The sequence below is a fragment of the Mobula hypostoma genome, chromosome 13 (assembly GCF_963921235.1).
Source record: "Mobula hypostoma chromosome 13, sMobHyp1.1, whole genome shotgun sequence".
Classification (NCBI taxonomy): Eukaryota; Metazoa; Chordata; class Chondrichthyes; order Myliobatiformes; family Myliobatidae; genus Mobula; species Mobula hypostoma.
This window is the reverse complement of record NC_086109.1, coordinates 25,794,454-25,809,567: the sequence shown is the minus strand read 5'-3', so window position 1 is coordinate 25,809,567 and position 15,114 is coordinate 25,794,454. Positions and strand designations below refer to the sequence as shown.

The window sequence follows — 15,114 nt, the reverse complement described above, 5'->3', positions numbered from 1 at the left end:
AAATGACTTTCCAATAAAAGAATAAACAGAAAACTTCACACCTAGGATGCTAACTTGCCTGTGCCTGTTAGATTGTGCATACAGGCTGGTCCGAGCTCTTAATGCAGTTCCATCTTGAGGGGCATGTGGACTTTGCCCACGGTCTTCTTCCATATCTCCCAGCACCGATGATTTCAGAGCTTCTTTCGCTTCCTCTGCTGAGTTAAATGACATCTTCATGCCCTTGATAGTCACTCTCAAAATCGCTGGGTATATGAGGAACGAGTCGATCCCCTTCTGTTGAAGCTTAGTGCGGATCTCCTTGTATCTCTGCCGTTCCTGCATCGTGCCGGGGCTGTAGTCGGCGAAGAACTGCAGTTGGGTCCCATTAGGGAGCGTAGGTTTGACTTTCCTCGCGCCCTCCAGGATAGCCTGCCGGTTGGTGTACCGTAGAAGCCTAAAAATCATGGTCCGCGGTCTTGAGGTGTTGTTGGAAAAGATCCCATGTGCTCTATCGATCTCCAGTGGGGTGCTGTGAGAATTCTTGAGCGCTGGAATCCAATTAAGCAGCATCTTCTGGAGGTAACCTCTTGGATTGTCGCTCTCAACTCCTGTTGGTAAGTTGACCAGCCGCACATTGTTTCTCCTGGATCTGTCCTCCAAGTCCTTTAACTTCTTCCATATCTTAGACACCTCCACGAGACAGGAGTTAGTAACTTTCTCACTCTTGCATAAGCAAACCTGAATGTTGTCTATTTTATTGAAGACCATGCTAAATTTTTTAGCATGGATGTCCGCTTGCTTCTTTTACAACCGGTGAATGTTGTCATTCTCTGCCATATGCTTCTGTATGGGATCAACAGCCTTTTCCAGCAACTCCTTTAGCATGTGGGCTACCGTTTCTTGCAGCGATTCCATCTCTGTTGCCATTGTTTGTTTAATTAGCTTAGCTATTTCCTCAGATGAATCGCTAGCTTGGTGTCATCTGCTGGTATCTTGTTTCCTGGTTGAATTCGGATCTTTTTTTGAAGTCATGTCTTTAGTTGGATCTTTCTCCAACTCAACCTTGTATTAAGACTGTCTATGAGCCCTAAAGAACTTGAAAAAGGAGGGTTATATGTCAGTGCTCAGTGCTGTGCTGCCATCTTGCCTCACCGGAAGTCCCTTCTGTTTTTATGGTTGTGGGTAGATGATGAATAATGGCTGGAATACTGGGAGACTACTTGTCTTTTTGTAGATTTACAAGAAAGTCATCCAAACATAGCTTGGTTCTGTTCAGCATTACACCTGCAAGAAATACACCAATTCTGCCCACCTCAGAATAACTAAGTGGTGCCTTTATTTTAACATATTAGATGTAGGTAAACCTGTATCTTTGGAACTTTCTGATGAGAAGCCATTGGAGTGTCGTTACCTTGATCTGCTGAGAGTATTCCTTGCATCTGGCTGTCAGACCAGGACTCTGGGATTTTGGCCCAGCTACAAACAAAGAATGTTGTGTGTATGTGTATGTCTTGAGGGAAAAATAGGAAGTGATGTATTACCATTCTTTTGTGCCTAATTCAGCGTTGGAATGGAAGTCATACACTATAGCCAAGATGTACAAATGATGGAGAAAATGGCAGTCTGAGTCAGACTGGTGAATATTGTATGGTGTAAGCTTTCAGAATATTGTCATAGAAACAGACCTTTTGTCTATGCAACTATCAAGCATCCATTTACATTCGCCCTATTTAGTATATTAATTTTTCTTTATTTTACTGTAGTTTCAACTGCAGTCCTTGTGGCAAATTGAGAATATTCCATCATAGATTAGTGTCTGCTTAATAGGTGATCCATATACCATGTATACCTCCATCCAATGCTAATGGGCTGTGATTGTTGTGTGTGCAATCCTTCAGTGGCACTACAATAATTAATCACTAACTTTTTTGCTTCTAACTCGCTGGCTTTCAACTTCACTCATCTGGAAGGATGAATGTATCTGGTATTGGGGGATACTTCCATATTTTCTTTGGTGGCCCTAATCTGGTATTGTAAATATTAATGTAGAATACGAGTTCAAATTCTTAGGGTGGAGCTTGAACCAATGTTCTTTTGATTTGCAAACGTGTTAACCACTGAGCCAAATCTGACTCGAGCTAGATTAAAGCAAGATCTTTACTCTGACAGATAGTTTTGATTTGAAAGGGATCAATTGAATAGTGAAACTGGCTGGCTAAAGACCATACAATGGTTCAAAATTAGGGTTTATTGGGTTTCCAGCCTAATATGACTGAAATGCAGAATCTGGGCTTAATTTTCATTGGTGTTTTCAGATGTGATGCATTATTTGGGTGAAATATTAAAGATTGCATTTAGGTATACAGTGCCTTGAAAAGGTATTCAACCCCCAAACCTTTGTTCACATAAATGAGTATTGCAACCATGGAGTTGATCAATTTAAGAGAATTTTTATTTGTGAATCACATGCTTTTTTTTCATAGTAGAGGCCAAAAAACAGGGATATTTGTTGTCCGTGAGTGTTAGAGTCCTGATCTTAACCCGACCAAACATCCCTGGCAAGTCCTCAAGATTACTTTACACTTCTGCTCTCTAACTAAGCTGGCACAGTTTGAGCAATTTTGCATGGAGGAACTGGCAAATTTTGCTCTATCACTTTGTGCAAAGCTAATAGAGACGTATCAAAAAAGATTATGGCTGTAATAGCTGTGAGAGCTAGTTCAACTAAGTACTGAACAAAGGGGATGAATACTTTGAACAGCTGACTTCTTAGTTTTTGGGTTTTTAGTTTTTCGTGCTTTATAATTTTTCCTGTTTTTCAGGCTGTACTGTGTGGGGGGGAAAGGGAGCATGTGATTCACAAATAAAAATTCTCAGTTAAATTGATCAGATCCCTAGTTGTAATAGTCATTTATGTGAGCAAAAGGCAGGGGGCTGAATACTTTATCAAGGTACTGTATATTCAAGTAAAAATGTAAATCTTTGAGAAGAGATCTGAGAACCCTTTAAGGCACGTGATGGTATTAGTGTTCTGGAATAGATTTTTCATGACCACAAGCTAAATCTGTGACACACCAGAAAACCTGGTGGAAATGCATTTAAATTATGTTTTAAGTACAGTTTTCTGATGTTTACAATTATTATTTTTAGATCTTGATGCCCGTCCGTGGGATTTTCAAGCAGAGGAATGTGCATTGAGAGCCAACATCGAACGGTTTAACAGTCGCAGATATGACAAAAACCCAAGCAACCCTGATTTTGCCCCAGTGGATAACTGTTTACAGAGCGTCCTGGGGCAACAGCTCGTATTACCAGAAGAATTCCAAATGAACTATGATCTTTGGCTTGAAAGAGAAGTTTTCTCAAAGCCAATCAGCTGGGAAGAGCTTTTGCAGTAATTTCCAGTTCTATTTTGTACATTAGTCTATTGTTTGTAACAGTGTATAAATACAGTAAGTTGCTAGGTTTTGCAGGCTGTGAGAGATCATAGTGTTTAATTTATGACAAGAATTCTAGCAAAGTTACTTTCTATCTATTAATTTATGGTTTGAGGCTAAATGCCATACAATGAGGACCTGCTGGAAAATGCTTTTGTAGATATTGGGTGAGGCATCCTTTAGCTTGAGGTGAGGCAGATGATTGAGCACCTTAATTGCTTCTCACATTATATAGTTAAGGTTCCGGAAGACAATCATGCCCACTAATTCTGATGAGAAAGTAGAATGAGTGAAAAAACAATAAGAAACAGTTTTGTACTTTGATTGCTAAAATTAAGCAAGAATATCACCCTAAAGGTTGCCAGCAAAAGGGCAACCAATTATTATCCACCACTACTATGGCAAATTGAGTCAAGTGACTAGACTAGTTCTCAATTGGATATTTACTGTTAATTGATTATTTTTTACTTCTGAATGGACCAAATATACTTTTTGGTGACAAAGAATGCAAATACAATGCTTTTTGATGTAACTGTCCTTGATTTATTTTTAATTTTGTCTCCTCGCAATTCCCAGTTTAGATAATCATCACAAACCTTACTTTCTCCCAGGACCTTAAAACTGTGGAATTCTTCATTTGTTCAAGATATCAACTTGATTAATTTTATCTTTTTTAACCTGTTTTAGTTTCATAAGTATTATGGGCTTACCGTATTTCTTAGTAAACATGAAGAGCTGCTTCATGCGATGTGGTCAACTGAGGGATTAGTAGCATTGTGATCTGGTGTATTTTTTGAATTGTTCCTATTTAATCATTATGTAATGGCAGATTTTCTAACCCTCGTACAAATCTCAGTCATTGTGAATTGAAGTTTAGTTGTGTAATTTAATGTATTTTTGCTCTTCTCACCTGGTCATGACCAAAATTATGATTGTCCATTCAAAAAGTACAAGTCCAGGAATCCCACAGTATTGAATTCCATTGTACCAGAGCTTATGGAATTCCGGTGAACTAAAATAGTTTTGGAGAACTGCAGTGAGTTTAGCCCATCTTTTTCATTCCCATGTGTAGGATTTTGGTGGTGTGAATTATTTGCCATTAACTTCCATTTTATGAAATTTCAACAGATCAAAACTCCCCCAATTCACTTTCATTGTTGAGGATTCTGGTAAACTAAATTCAACTGATTATGCAACTTTAAATCCAAATGCAAAGAATCCATGCGAATTTAGAATACGTAATAATTCCTAATGGCCTTTTGCCAATGTTAAGCACACTGAGAATTGTTATCTACGATGATGTGACAAAACATTACTGTTTTATATACCTTAGTTTGAATGTTAGCCTTGTCAGTTTGCTGAATACATTATTTAATGCATGATGCAAAGTTTCACTTGTTTTTACCATGAAGCTAGTTTTGGAGATCGAGACTCAAGTTCATTCTTGTACACTAGGAATGTGTGATACAGTAACTTATTACAATAATATTGAAAAATCATTGAAAACTGTGACGTGTATTTTGAATGTGTAAACATTCCTCAACCATTAGGTTAAAACATTTCAGACTATGAGTAGTGTTTACAGGGTAAAAAAGGAAATTGTTTTTTTCCCATATTGGAGAATGTGCCCTCAAGCAACCATATGTTTAGTGAAATGGATGAGGAATTATTGAAATTTTATTGATATCAAGCTATCTGCTCTTTCGTGACTTGAGCATTGTGGATGATACACTAAGCTGTGAAAATGGTTTATCAACATTACTGCACTGATGCACTCTATGCCTCTTATTAGCTCTCAAATAATAAGGATATTTTAATTTTGCAATATAAAATGTTCTTAACATCTGGTTATTTATCAGAAGAGCCAAAACTAAGAGTGCAAATGCTAGAAATCAGCAGCACATCAGTTATCAATTGAAATATTCATGTTACTGTTTTCACATTTTCTATATTTCCAGCATTCGATAAGGACCTGATCAATCTTTGCACATTCCCACCTCTAGCTTTGGTGGTTGAATACCTACATATGTAAATTTTAACTAAAAATGCTTCTTCACCTAGTTACTTGCACCAATCCCTCAATACTTCTGTCTGCTATTCTATAAATTGGGATAACTGTAGTACATCTGTTTTATTTTCCTTCCTTCAAAATGCTGAATAAGGTCTGCTGGACCATGGAGTTTCTGTTAATTTAGACCTGCAAGGCATATTAATCTGAGTAACTAAAGGTTCCTTGAAATTTAGGACATTTCTGTCAAAGCATTGCTACAAAATGCAATCACACTGTATCCCTTGTTATGGTGCTGTATTAATATAGATGTGGATATTTAACACAAGGTTTTATGTATGTCAGTAAAGTAGGTAATTTCTGTAAAATTTGTTTTTGAATTCTTTTTTAATGGAGTTGTATCTTTTTATGTTTACTTTGTCTTTTCTAATAGGCTGTTGATGTTTTGAAAAATATGGTCTTTGTGAGGTATATGGGAATAAAATGGACATCAACCCAAAGGAAATGTTGTGACATAAAGATGGGTTTTGGAGAAACATTCAAAGGAATGAGATGCGGAGATGCTTAGTCAGAAAGGGAATGATTGAGCTTAAGGTTGCACCGGGGATCATTGTGGTAAAAGAAGCTTATAATGCTGGAGAATTGCAGATATCCAGTATTGTGATAGTTAGAGCTGAATATAACAATGGTATGAGTGCTTTTAGTGGTAGGTAATAAAAATAGCAACAGTTTCAGCCAATCCAGCCCACCTACCCAGATTATTTCCTTTGCCACATTTAATGCATCTGTCAGTCCTGTACTAAAATATTGCCTTACATCTCTAATAACTCCAGTACTGTTGATTATCTTAAAGTTCATTATTCAGATGAGGGAATTATTTGTAAGACCATCAATTTATGGCCCAACCCTAATGATGCTTAAGAAGGTGGTGGTTATCCACATGTTGATCCGCTGAAGTCATTCTGATGAAGGTACTCTCACAATGAAGTTTCAGAATTTAAACTCAGCAACAATAAAGAACCAGCAATAAATTTCCAAGTCAGGGTGGTGTGTGGCTTGGAACATTGATCCATCAAGGTCCAGCTCTTGAAAGTGATAAGTTTACTTGTTCATATTAGAAATGTCAAAAAGTTCAAATTGCTTTTTCTTTTCATTGCCTTATGACCATTTGTGTTTAAATTCTACACGTGGTGGAAAGTGCAGTGTTTCTCAATATCCTGCCAATAAGTGAAAAACCTTTCTTTGCCCCTTCAGTAAAAGAACATACAAAAACTCCTCACCAAGAACAAAGTTTTAAGAAAACCTCCTTTGGAAATGCAGGTAATAGATCTGCTCACATTTCATATACTTACTGAAACTTTGGGATATTTCTCCTACTCTGATTCTTCAAGTGTATTTCCATTTAGGCATAATATGCACTAAGCTGTCCACTACTGAATCTCACAAGCTTGTATTCCCTATTTATGAAATTTGTTCTGATATGAAGATGGGTTTGCTTTACTGTTGTTAAATAAACCAATGTGGTGTTCTTGTCCAGTGACAGGATTTAAAGTTCTAAATGCAGATTCCTGCTTTTGTAGAGTTTTTTTAAGAGAGAACTGTTCATGAAATATGCATGATGAAAGGCAGGTCAATTAGATTCTAAGTGTTTGCTAATCCCTTCACAGCCGGAATTACCAACCTGGTGTCTGCAGACCCCTTGCTTAATGGTATTGGTCCATAAAAAAAGGTTGGGAACCCCTGCTTGGAACCTCTGGTTTTAACTTTAGCTAAGATTCAGCTTAGTAAACACTGGTTTAGCTTCATTAGCTCTATTTTTCTGGGCACAACACTGAAGAATTTAGAGAATGTACAAGAAAAGGCATGCTAATGGTCACAGGGAAGCAGTTGATTAGTTAGAGAAGCTTCCCTGTAGGTCAGAGAAAACAAAAGGTTTGACAAGAAATTTAAAATAGTTTGGCATAAATCAGGGAATACTTAGCTCAGTTTATCTGTTTCAGAAACTCTGTAGTTTTATCATATCCAGACATTTAGGGCTGCAAACCATTGAAGTCAGGATACCTGCAGACTCAGCTTCAGTGATCAGGTTCAATCCAAACCAAGGGTGCTGTTTGTATTGTTTGAATTTCTCCCTGTGCCAAATGGGCTTCATCTGTGTGTTCCTAGTTCCTTCCACACCTCAAAGTTGCACTGGTTAGTTAGTTCAAAACACCTGCAAGTTGTCCCAATGTGTAAATTAGTGCTAGACTCAAAGCGGAGTTAATGGGAATGTGGGTACAATAAGTATGATTTGTGCATGATTAGTGTAGTTTTCTATTTATATATAAAATATATAAATAAAACAATGATTATAGAAATAAAATCTAAATATATTTTATTCACTGTAATTTAAAAATTAGGATGTTTGATGACTTGATGGGCTGATGGGGCTGTTTCTTTTCTGTGGCTCTTCCTCTTTTGAACCAGGTGCTGCTCTTTTCTTTTCCACCCTCCTACAACATTAACATCTAAAATGGATTGTCCACATCCATGCTTGCACATAGCTGTTTCCCCCATCATCTGTTTAGCGGTGACTTTGCTCAGTGATATTTTTACATTATTGTATTCTCATATTTCCAATGTTGACACAAGTGCTCCATGGCTTATTTGGCAGAATCTGTACATACATTCAAGTGTGTGGGAGGCTGGCAGGATGGATTTGTCAGCTGCTGCAGGGCTGCGGGCATCTTCTGCTGTGTGGATGCTCAGTTCACAGCGGCATTTTCAATTTCCAAACTGAGTTACTAACAGTATGCAGAAGCAGAAACAGAGCCCAGTGAAGAACTATCAATTTCCAGTCCATACAACACAGCTGGAGTATTGTATTTAACTCTGGGCGTCACTCAATAGGAAATATATCATTTGCTTGGAGAGGGTACAGAAGAGTGGTACTAGGATAAAATATATGAATGAATTGGGGTGGTAGTCCTTACAAAAGGGATTAAACTGAGACTTGGTAGAAGTGTTTGATGTTTTGATGAATTTTGTTAAGAGTAAGTAGAAAGAAAATATAGTGAAATGAAATACATATACCATGTCTGCAATGGTTCTAACATGGAAACTCAAAGGTTTTGATACAGAAATCATTGCTGACACTTGCAATTTTCTTTTATAAAGAACAGTGCAAGAGGAAAAGAAAATGATGAATTACAGCAATTGAAAGAAGGGATAGTAGTGTCAAAAAACATTAGTGATTTAACTGCAGCCAAACATCTTTAAAATAGTAACTGAAACATGGGATTTGAGGGGAAATGTGTTGAGGATAAGCAGTGTTTATGGAGAAAAGAAGTACTGGATGACAGCTAGAGGTGTGCCGTTCTACCTCAATATGCATCAACACATAAAGAAAGATAAAATGACATTAGAAACTAAAATCACTAAATCCAAAAAGAACATCCTTGAAAGTTATCGCAGGTTTTGAGGTGTTCTTGTATTAGAGACTGGGTGGACGTTTAAAGCAATATGCAAATACACCTGCCACATGTAACAATGCCCCTTTAGTTCAGTTCATCAAGGTTGATACTTGCCAGTATTGTAAAAATTGTTTTTAGCTTCAGTGAAAATCCTTAATAGCAGTCTTAACCCTTCTAAAGCCTCTTCATTTAAAGTACACAAAAACTTTAATGATAAGCATTTACAGTATATGCAGTTGGTTCAAATCATTGTTGGAAGATGTGTGATTATTTGTAAAAGATGGAGTGCATATATAATAAAATGTATATAATTATATTTCACTCAAAGTGGGCTTTTATTGGTACTGTGCATAATTTTGTCCACTAGGTGATGCAATTGTAGAAGGGGAGAAGAATGTTTAACTTGCAATTTGAAGCAGAAGCCTCTTGCAAAAATGACACAGTACCAAATGAATGAACAAATTGCATTCCTCTCTGGCTGTCATCTGTATGACAAACAAAGGTTCTGAACTTAAAGAGGGGTAACTTTGAAGGTATGAGATGTGAATTAGCTAAGATAGACTGGCAAATGACACTTAAAGGATTGACGGTGGATGTGCAATGGCAAGCATTTAAAGGTTGCATGGATGAACTACAATTGTTCATCCCAGTTTGGCAAAAGAATAAATCAAGGAAGGTAGTGCACCCGTGGCTGACAAGAGAAATTAGGGATAGTATCAATTCCAAAGAAGAAGCATACAAATTAGCCAGAGAAAGTGGCTCACCTGAGGACTGGGAGAAATTCAGAGTTCAGCAGAGGAGGACAAAGGGCTTAATTAGGAAGGGGAAAAAAGATTATGAGAGAAAACTGGCAGGGAACATAAAAACTGACTGTAAAAGCTTTTATAGATATGTAAAAAGGAAAAGACTGGTAAAGACAAATGTAGGTCCCCTACAGACAGAAACAGGTGAATTGATATGGGGAGAAAGGACATGGCAGACCAATTGAATAATTACTTTGGTTCTGCCTTCACTAAGGAGGACATAAATAATCTTCCAGAAATAGTAGGGGACAGAGGGTCCAGTGAGATGGAGGAACTGAGCGAAATACTTGTTAGTAGGGAAGTGGTGTTAGGTAAATTGAAGGGATTGAAGGCAGATAAATCCCCAGGGCCAGATGGTCTGCATCCTAGAGTGCTTAAGGAAGTAGCCCAAGAAATAGTGGATGCATTAGTGATAATTTTTCAAAACTCATTAGATTCTGGACTAGTTCCTGAGGATTGGAGGGTGGCTAATGTAACCCCACTTTTTAAAAAAGGAGGGAGAGAGAAACCGGGGAATTATAGACCAGTTAGCCTAACGTCGGTGGTGGGGAAACTGCTGGAGTCAGTTATCAAAGATGTGATAACAGCACATTTGGAAAGCGGTGAAATCATCAGGCAAAGTCAGCATGGATTTGTGAAAAGAAAATCATGTCTGATGAATCTCATAGAATTTTTTGAGGATGTAACCAGTAGAGTGGATAGGGGAGAACCAGTGGATGTGGTATATTTGGATTTTCAAAAGGCTTTTGACAAGGTTCCACACAGGAGATTAGTGTGCAAACTTAAAGCACACGGTATTGGGGGTAAGGTATTGATGTGGATGGAGAATTGATTAGCAGACAGGAAGCAAAGAGTGGGAATAAACGGGACCTTTTCAGAATGGCAGGCGGTGACTAGTGGGGTACCGCAAGACTCAGTGCTGGGACCCCAGTTGTTTACAATATAAATGACTTGGATGAGGGAATTAAATGCAGCATCTCCAAGTTTGCGGATGACACGAAGCTGGGTGGCAGTATTAGCTGTGAGGAGGATGCTAAGAGGATGCAGGGTGACTTGGATAGGTTGGGTGAGTGGGCAAATTCATGGCAGATGCAATTTAATGTGAATAAATGTGAAGGTATCCACTTTGGTGGCAAAAATAGGAAAACAGATTATTATCTGAATGGTGGCCGATTAGGAAAAGGGGAGGTGCAACGGGACCTGGGTGTCATTATACACCAGTCATTGAAAGTGGGCATGCAGGTACAGCAGGCGGTGAAAAAGGCGAATGGTATGCTGGCATTTATAGTGAGAGGATTCGAGTACAGGAGCAGGGAGGTACTACTGCAGTTGTACAAGGCTTTGGTGAGACCACACCTGGAGTGTTGTGTGCAGTTTTGGTCCCCTAATCTGAGGAAAGACATCCTTGCCATAGAGGGAGTACAAAGAAGGTTCACCAGATTGATTCCTGGGATGGCAGGACTTTCATATGAAGAAAGACTGAATGAACTGGGCTTGTACTCGTTGGAATTTAGAAGATTGAGGGGGAATCTGATTGAAATGCATAAAATTCTAAAGGGATTGGACAGGCTAGATGCAGGAAGATTGTTCCCGATGTTGGGGAAGTCCAGAACAAGGGGTTACAGTTTGAGGATAAAGGGGAAGCCTTTTAGGACCGAGATTAGGAAAAACTTCTTCACACAGTGGTGAATCTGTGGAATTCTCTGCCACAGGAAACAGTTGAGGCCAGTTCATTGGCTATATTTAAGAGGGAGTTAGATATGGCCCTTGTGGCTACGGGGATCAGGGGGTATGGAGGGAAGGCTGGGGTGGGGTTCTGAGTTGGATGATCAGCCATGATCATAATAAATGGAGGTGCAGACTCGAAGGGCCGAATGGCCTACTCCTGCACCTATTTTCTATGTTTCTATGTATATTATATGATGCATAGTAGCTAGCACATTAAAATCTCCATCACTGGTGCATTCCCAATTTTCATTGTTTCACCACTAGTACCATTGACTTCGATTACCTATGCATATAATCTCTGCTTGCTTCTCCCTTTGTGACGTATGCCTCTTCTTTCTTTGCAGTTGTTAATTAAAAACCATCTTAGGCCTTTAAAATATAGAGGAAAGCCCTCTATGATCTCTTTATCTTCTCCATTGCAAACACCAAGGCTAAGTATACTTTATGGTACCTTTCCTACCTCCTGTGATATAAGTACCCTTTTTGGATGGTCTTACACTCTCTCTAGTTACCCTCTAAGTCTTAATATATGTATAAAATGGTTGGGACCTTCCTTAGTTCTACTTGCCAAGGATATTTAACGGCCCCTTTTATTGCACCTGATTCCTTGTCCGTTTTTTTATTCCTTTATATTCTCAAGGTTGCTTCCTAAACTTCACAATTGCTTTTATTTTGACTATAATTTGTAACATTTTCGTAATCCAACATTCCCAAACCTTAATATCCTTGTCTTTCTTCCTCAACAGAAGGTATTGGACTACAGATGAAGGGTATCAGCTGGAAGCATCCACTGTGTTTCCCTCCATAGATGCTGCCTGACCTGCAAAGTTCCAGCAGCATTTTGTGTGTTGCCTCTGCGTAATAATGTTATAATTGGCCTTTATCCAGTTTAACAATTTCCTCTGATATCAAATCATATCCACATGAAGGATAGATCGTTTAAACGTGGAAGTTTAACTTCCGTAGATTGGAATAAATGGACTGAAAAGCAGTGAATTTCTGGAATATCTGTGTAATTTTCTGTAACAATAAATCCTTGGACCACAAGAGGGCAGACCATAATTTGTAATGGATAATTGACCAGATTTATTCTAAAGACATAGGAACATTTAGCTAATACTAGTCACGATGTAGTTGAGTTCACTGAGCTGTTTGGAAGGAAGAAACAACAAAATTTCATTCAAGTATTTTCTGTGCTATGGGATGTTGGCCCATACTAAACCAGACAAATCTGACAGTAATGTGAAATTAAGTCAGTTGAAGGTGTTCATAATATCATTTAATGTGATGTGAAACTGCTGCCTCCAAGGGGTTAGAGCATTAAGGAATACATAAAATTAAAGAAATGTGTACTGTATTTAAATTCCAGCAAGCATTTGAGAAGATGCCTATATAAAGGGTTATTCTGGGGGAAAAAAAATTAACTCATGCTGGAAGTTGTGTAGTGGCAGGGTAAAGAGGATTGGCTGTCTAACTGGGAAACAAAATCAGGCATAAATGGATTTTTTTTCTGGTTGTCAGGTTTTGCAGGGATCAATACTGGGATCTCGATTTTTTTTTTCCCCCTCAAATGATATGACTGATTTTGATGAAGACATCAAAGATGTGAAAGGATCTTGGCAATTGTAGGGGTGACCTACAGCAGACTGAAAAGCTTGAGCATATAGATACTAAGAAAGAGGATGTGCTGGAGCTTTTGGAAAGCATCAAGTTGGATAAGTCACCGGGACCGGACGAGATGAACCGAATGCTATTGTGGGAGGTGAGAGAGGAAATTGCTGTGCCTCTGGTGATGATCTTTGCATCATCAATGGGGACGGGAGAGGTCCCGGAGGATTGGAGGGTTGTGGATGTTGCTCCCTTATTCAAGAAAGGGAGTAGAGATAGCCCAGGAAATTATAGACCAGTGAATCTTACTTCAGTGGTTGGTAAGTTGATGGTAAAGATCCTGAGAGGCAGGATTTATGAACATTTGGAGTGGCATAATATGATTAGGAATAGTCAGCATAGCTTTGTCAAACGCAGGTTGTGCCTTACGAGCCTGATTGAATTTTTTGAGGATGTGACTAAACACATTGATGGAGGTAGTGCTATAGATGTAGTGGATATGGATTTCAGCAAGGCATTTGATAAGGTACCCATGCTAGGCTTATTGAGAAAATAAGGAGGCATGGGATGCAAGGGGACTTTGCTTTGTGGATCCAGAACTGGCTTGCCCACAGAAGGCAAAGAGTGGTTGTAGATGGGTCATATTCTGCATGGAAGTCAGTGACCACTGGTGTACCTCAGGGATCTGTTCTGGGACCCCTACTCTTGGTGAATTTTATAAATGACCTGGATGAGGAAAAGGAGGGATGGGTTAGTAAATTTGCTGATGACACAAAGGTTGGGGGTGTTGTGGATAGTGTGGAGGGCTGTCAGATGTTACATTGATAGGATGAAAAACTGGGCTGAGAAGTGGCAGATGGACCTGATAGAGGTGTATAAGATGAGAGGCATTGACCGTGTGGATAGTCAAAGGCTTTTTCCCAGGGCTGAAATGGCTAGCATGAGAGGGCACAGTTTTAAGGTTCTTGGAAGCAGGTACAGAGGAGATGTCAGAGTTGCGTTTTTTTACGCAGAGAGTGGTGAGTGCGTGGGATGGGCTGCCAGCGACAGTGGTGGAGGCGGATATGATAGGGTCTTTTAAGAGACTCCTGGATAGGTACATGGAGCTTAGAAAAACAGAGTGCTATGGGTAACCCTAGGTAATTTCTAAGGTAAGGACATGTTCAGCACAGCTTTGTGGACCAAAGGGCCTGTATTGTTTTCTATGTTTCTATATAGTTGCTAAATTTAGAATCATATTAGTGTACAGTACAGAAATTGGTCCTTTTGGCCCACCTTATCCATGCCAATTATAAAGCCTATTTCCTCTAATCTCAATTGCCTCATGAGGACTGTATCCCTTTATGCCTTTCCTGTCCAAATGCCTTTGAAATGTTATAATTGTATCTGCCCGTACCATGTCCTCTGACAGTTTGTTTCAGACCTTTTGTGTGAAAAACCTACTACTCTAAGGCTACGTCCTCACTACGCCAGATAATCTTGAAAACGCTGGTTTCGAGTAAAAATTAGGCGTACACACTAAGCGTTTTTCAAAATATCTCTGTCCACACTAACACGGATATTTGGGCAAATCTCCTCTACTGGGCACACGCAGGACACACAGAAAACAAGCGAAGAGGAAACGGTATACTTAGTGCGTGTTTGTCCAGTTACGGAGTAGAAAAACTTAAAAGGAATTGCTCTTGGCTCTCGCGCATGACTTAAAACAAAAAAAAAACAAATACTGGAGCATATGGAGGCAACCGACAGCGAGTTCACGGACAGTATGACCTGGCTGACGAGGAACATTGTAAAACTGCCTAACTCTGTTGCATTAATAAAGCACCTTGTTAAATGTATAAAACATGTCTGCATCAGTGTTATCTTGTATTTTCATACACATTTCAACCATCTTGCCTGAAGCCTGTGCCTTCTAGTTCTAGAATCCTTGCCTTGAGAAAAAGGCTCTGACTATATATTTTCTGATGATATAAATATAGGAAGGAAAGTAAATTGTGGAGGATGCAAAACGAATCAAAGGATATGGATGTTAAGCAAGTCAGTTAAGTTCCCTTTGACTGACAGAGCATGGAGGCAACTTCATGAATCCCAATAGC

The 15,114-nt window shown here is 38.9% G+C and overlaps 1 protein-coding gene across 2 annotated transcripts in view; it reads left to right on the top strand.

Moving 5' to 3' along the window:
- The window catches only part of LOC134355503 (striatin-interacting protein 1 homolog), a 74,224-nt gene extending 59,389 nt beyond the window's left edge, over positions 1 to 14,835 (top strand). The window contains exons 21-23 of one of the 2 annotated variants that reach the window (XM_063065476.1): positions 3,133 to 3,376; positions 6,682 to 6,747; positions 12,157 to 14,835. In XM_063065476.1, coding sequence (XP_062921546.1) covers positions 3,133 to 3,376; positions 6,682 to 6,724 — 287 coding nt within the window. In that variant the 3' untranslated portion in view covers positions 6,725 to 6,747; positions 12,157 to 14,835. Of the gene's footprint in view, positions 1 to 3,132; positions 3,377 to 6,681; positions 6,748 to 9,246; positions 9,324 to 12,156 lie in introns of those variants that run through there. The other variant, XM_063065477.1, reaches the window with a different exon arrangement.
- The last annotated feature ends 279 nt before the right edge of the window (positions 14,836 to 15,114 follow it).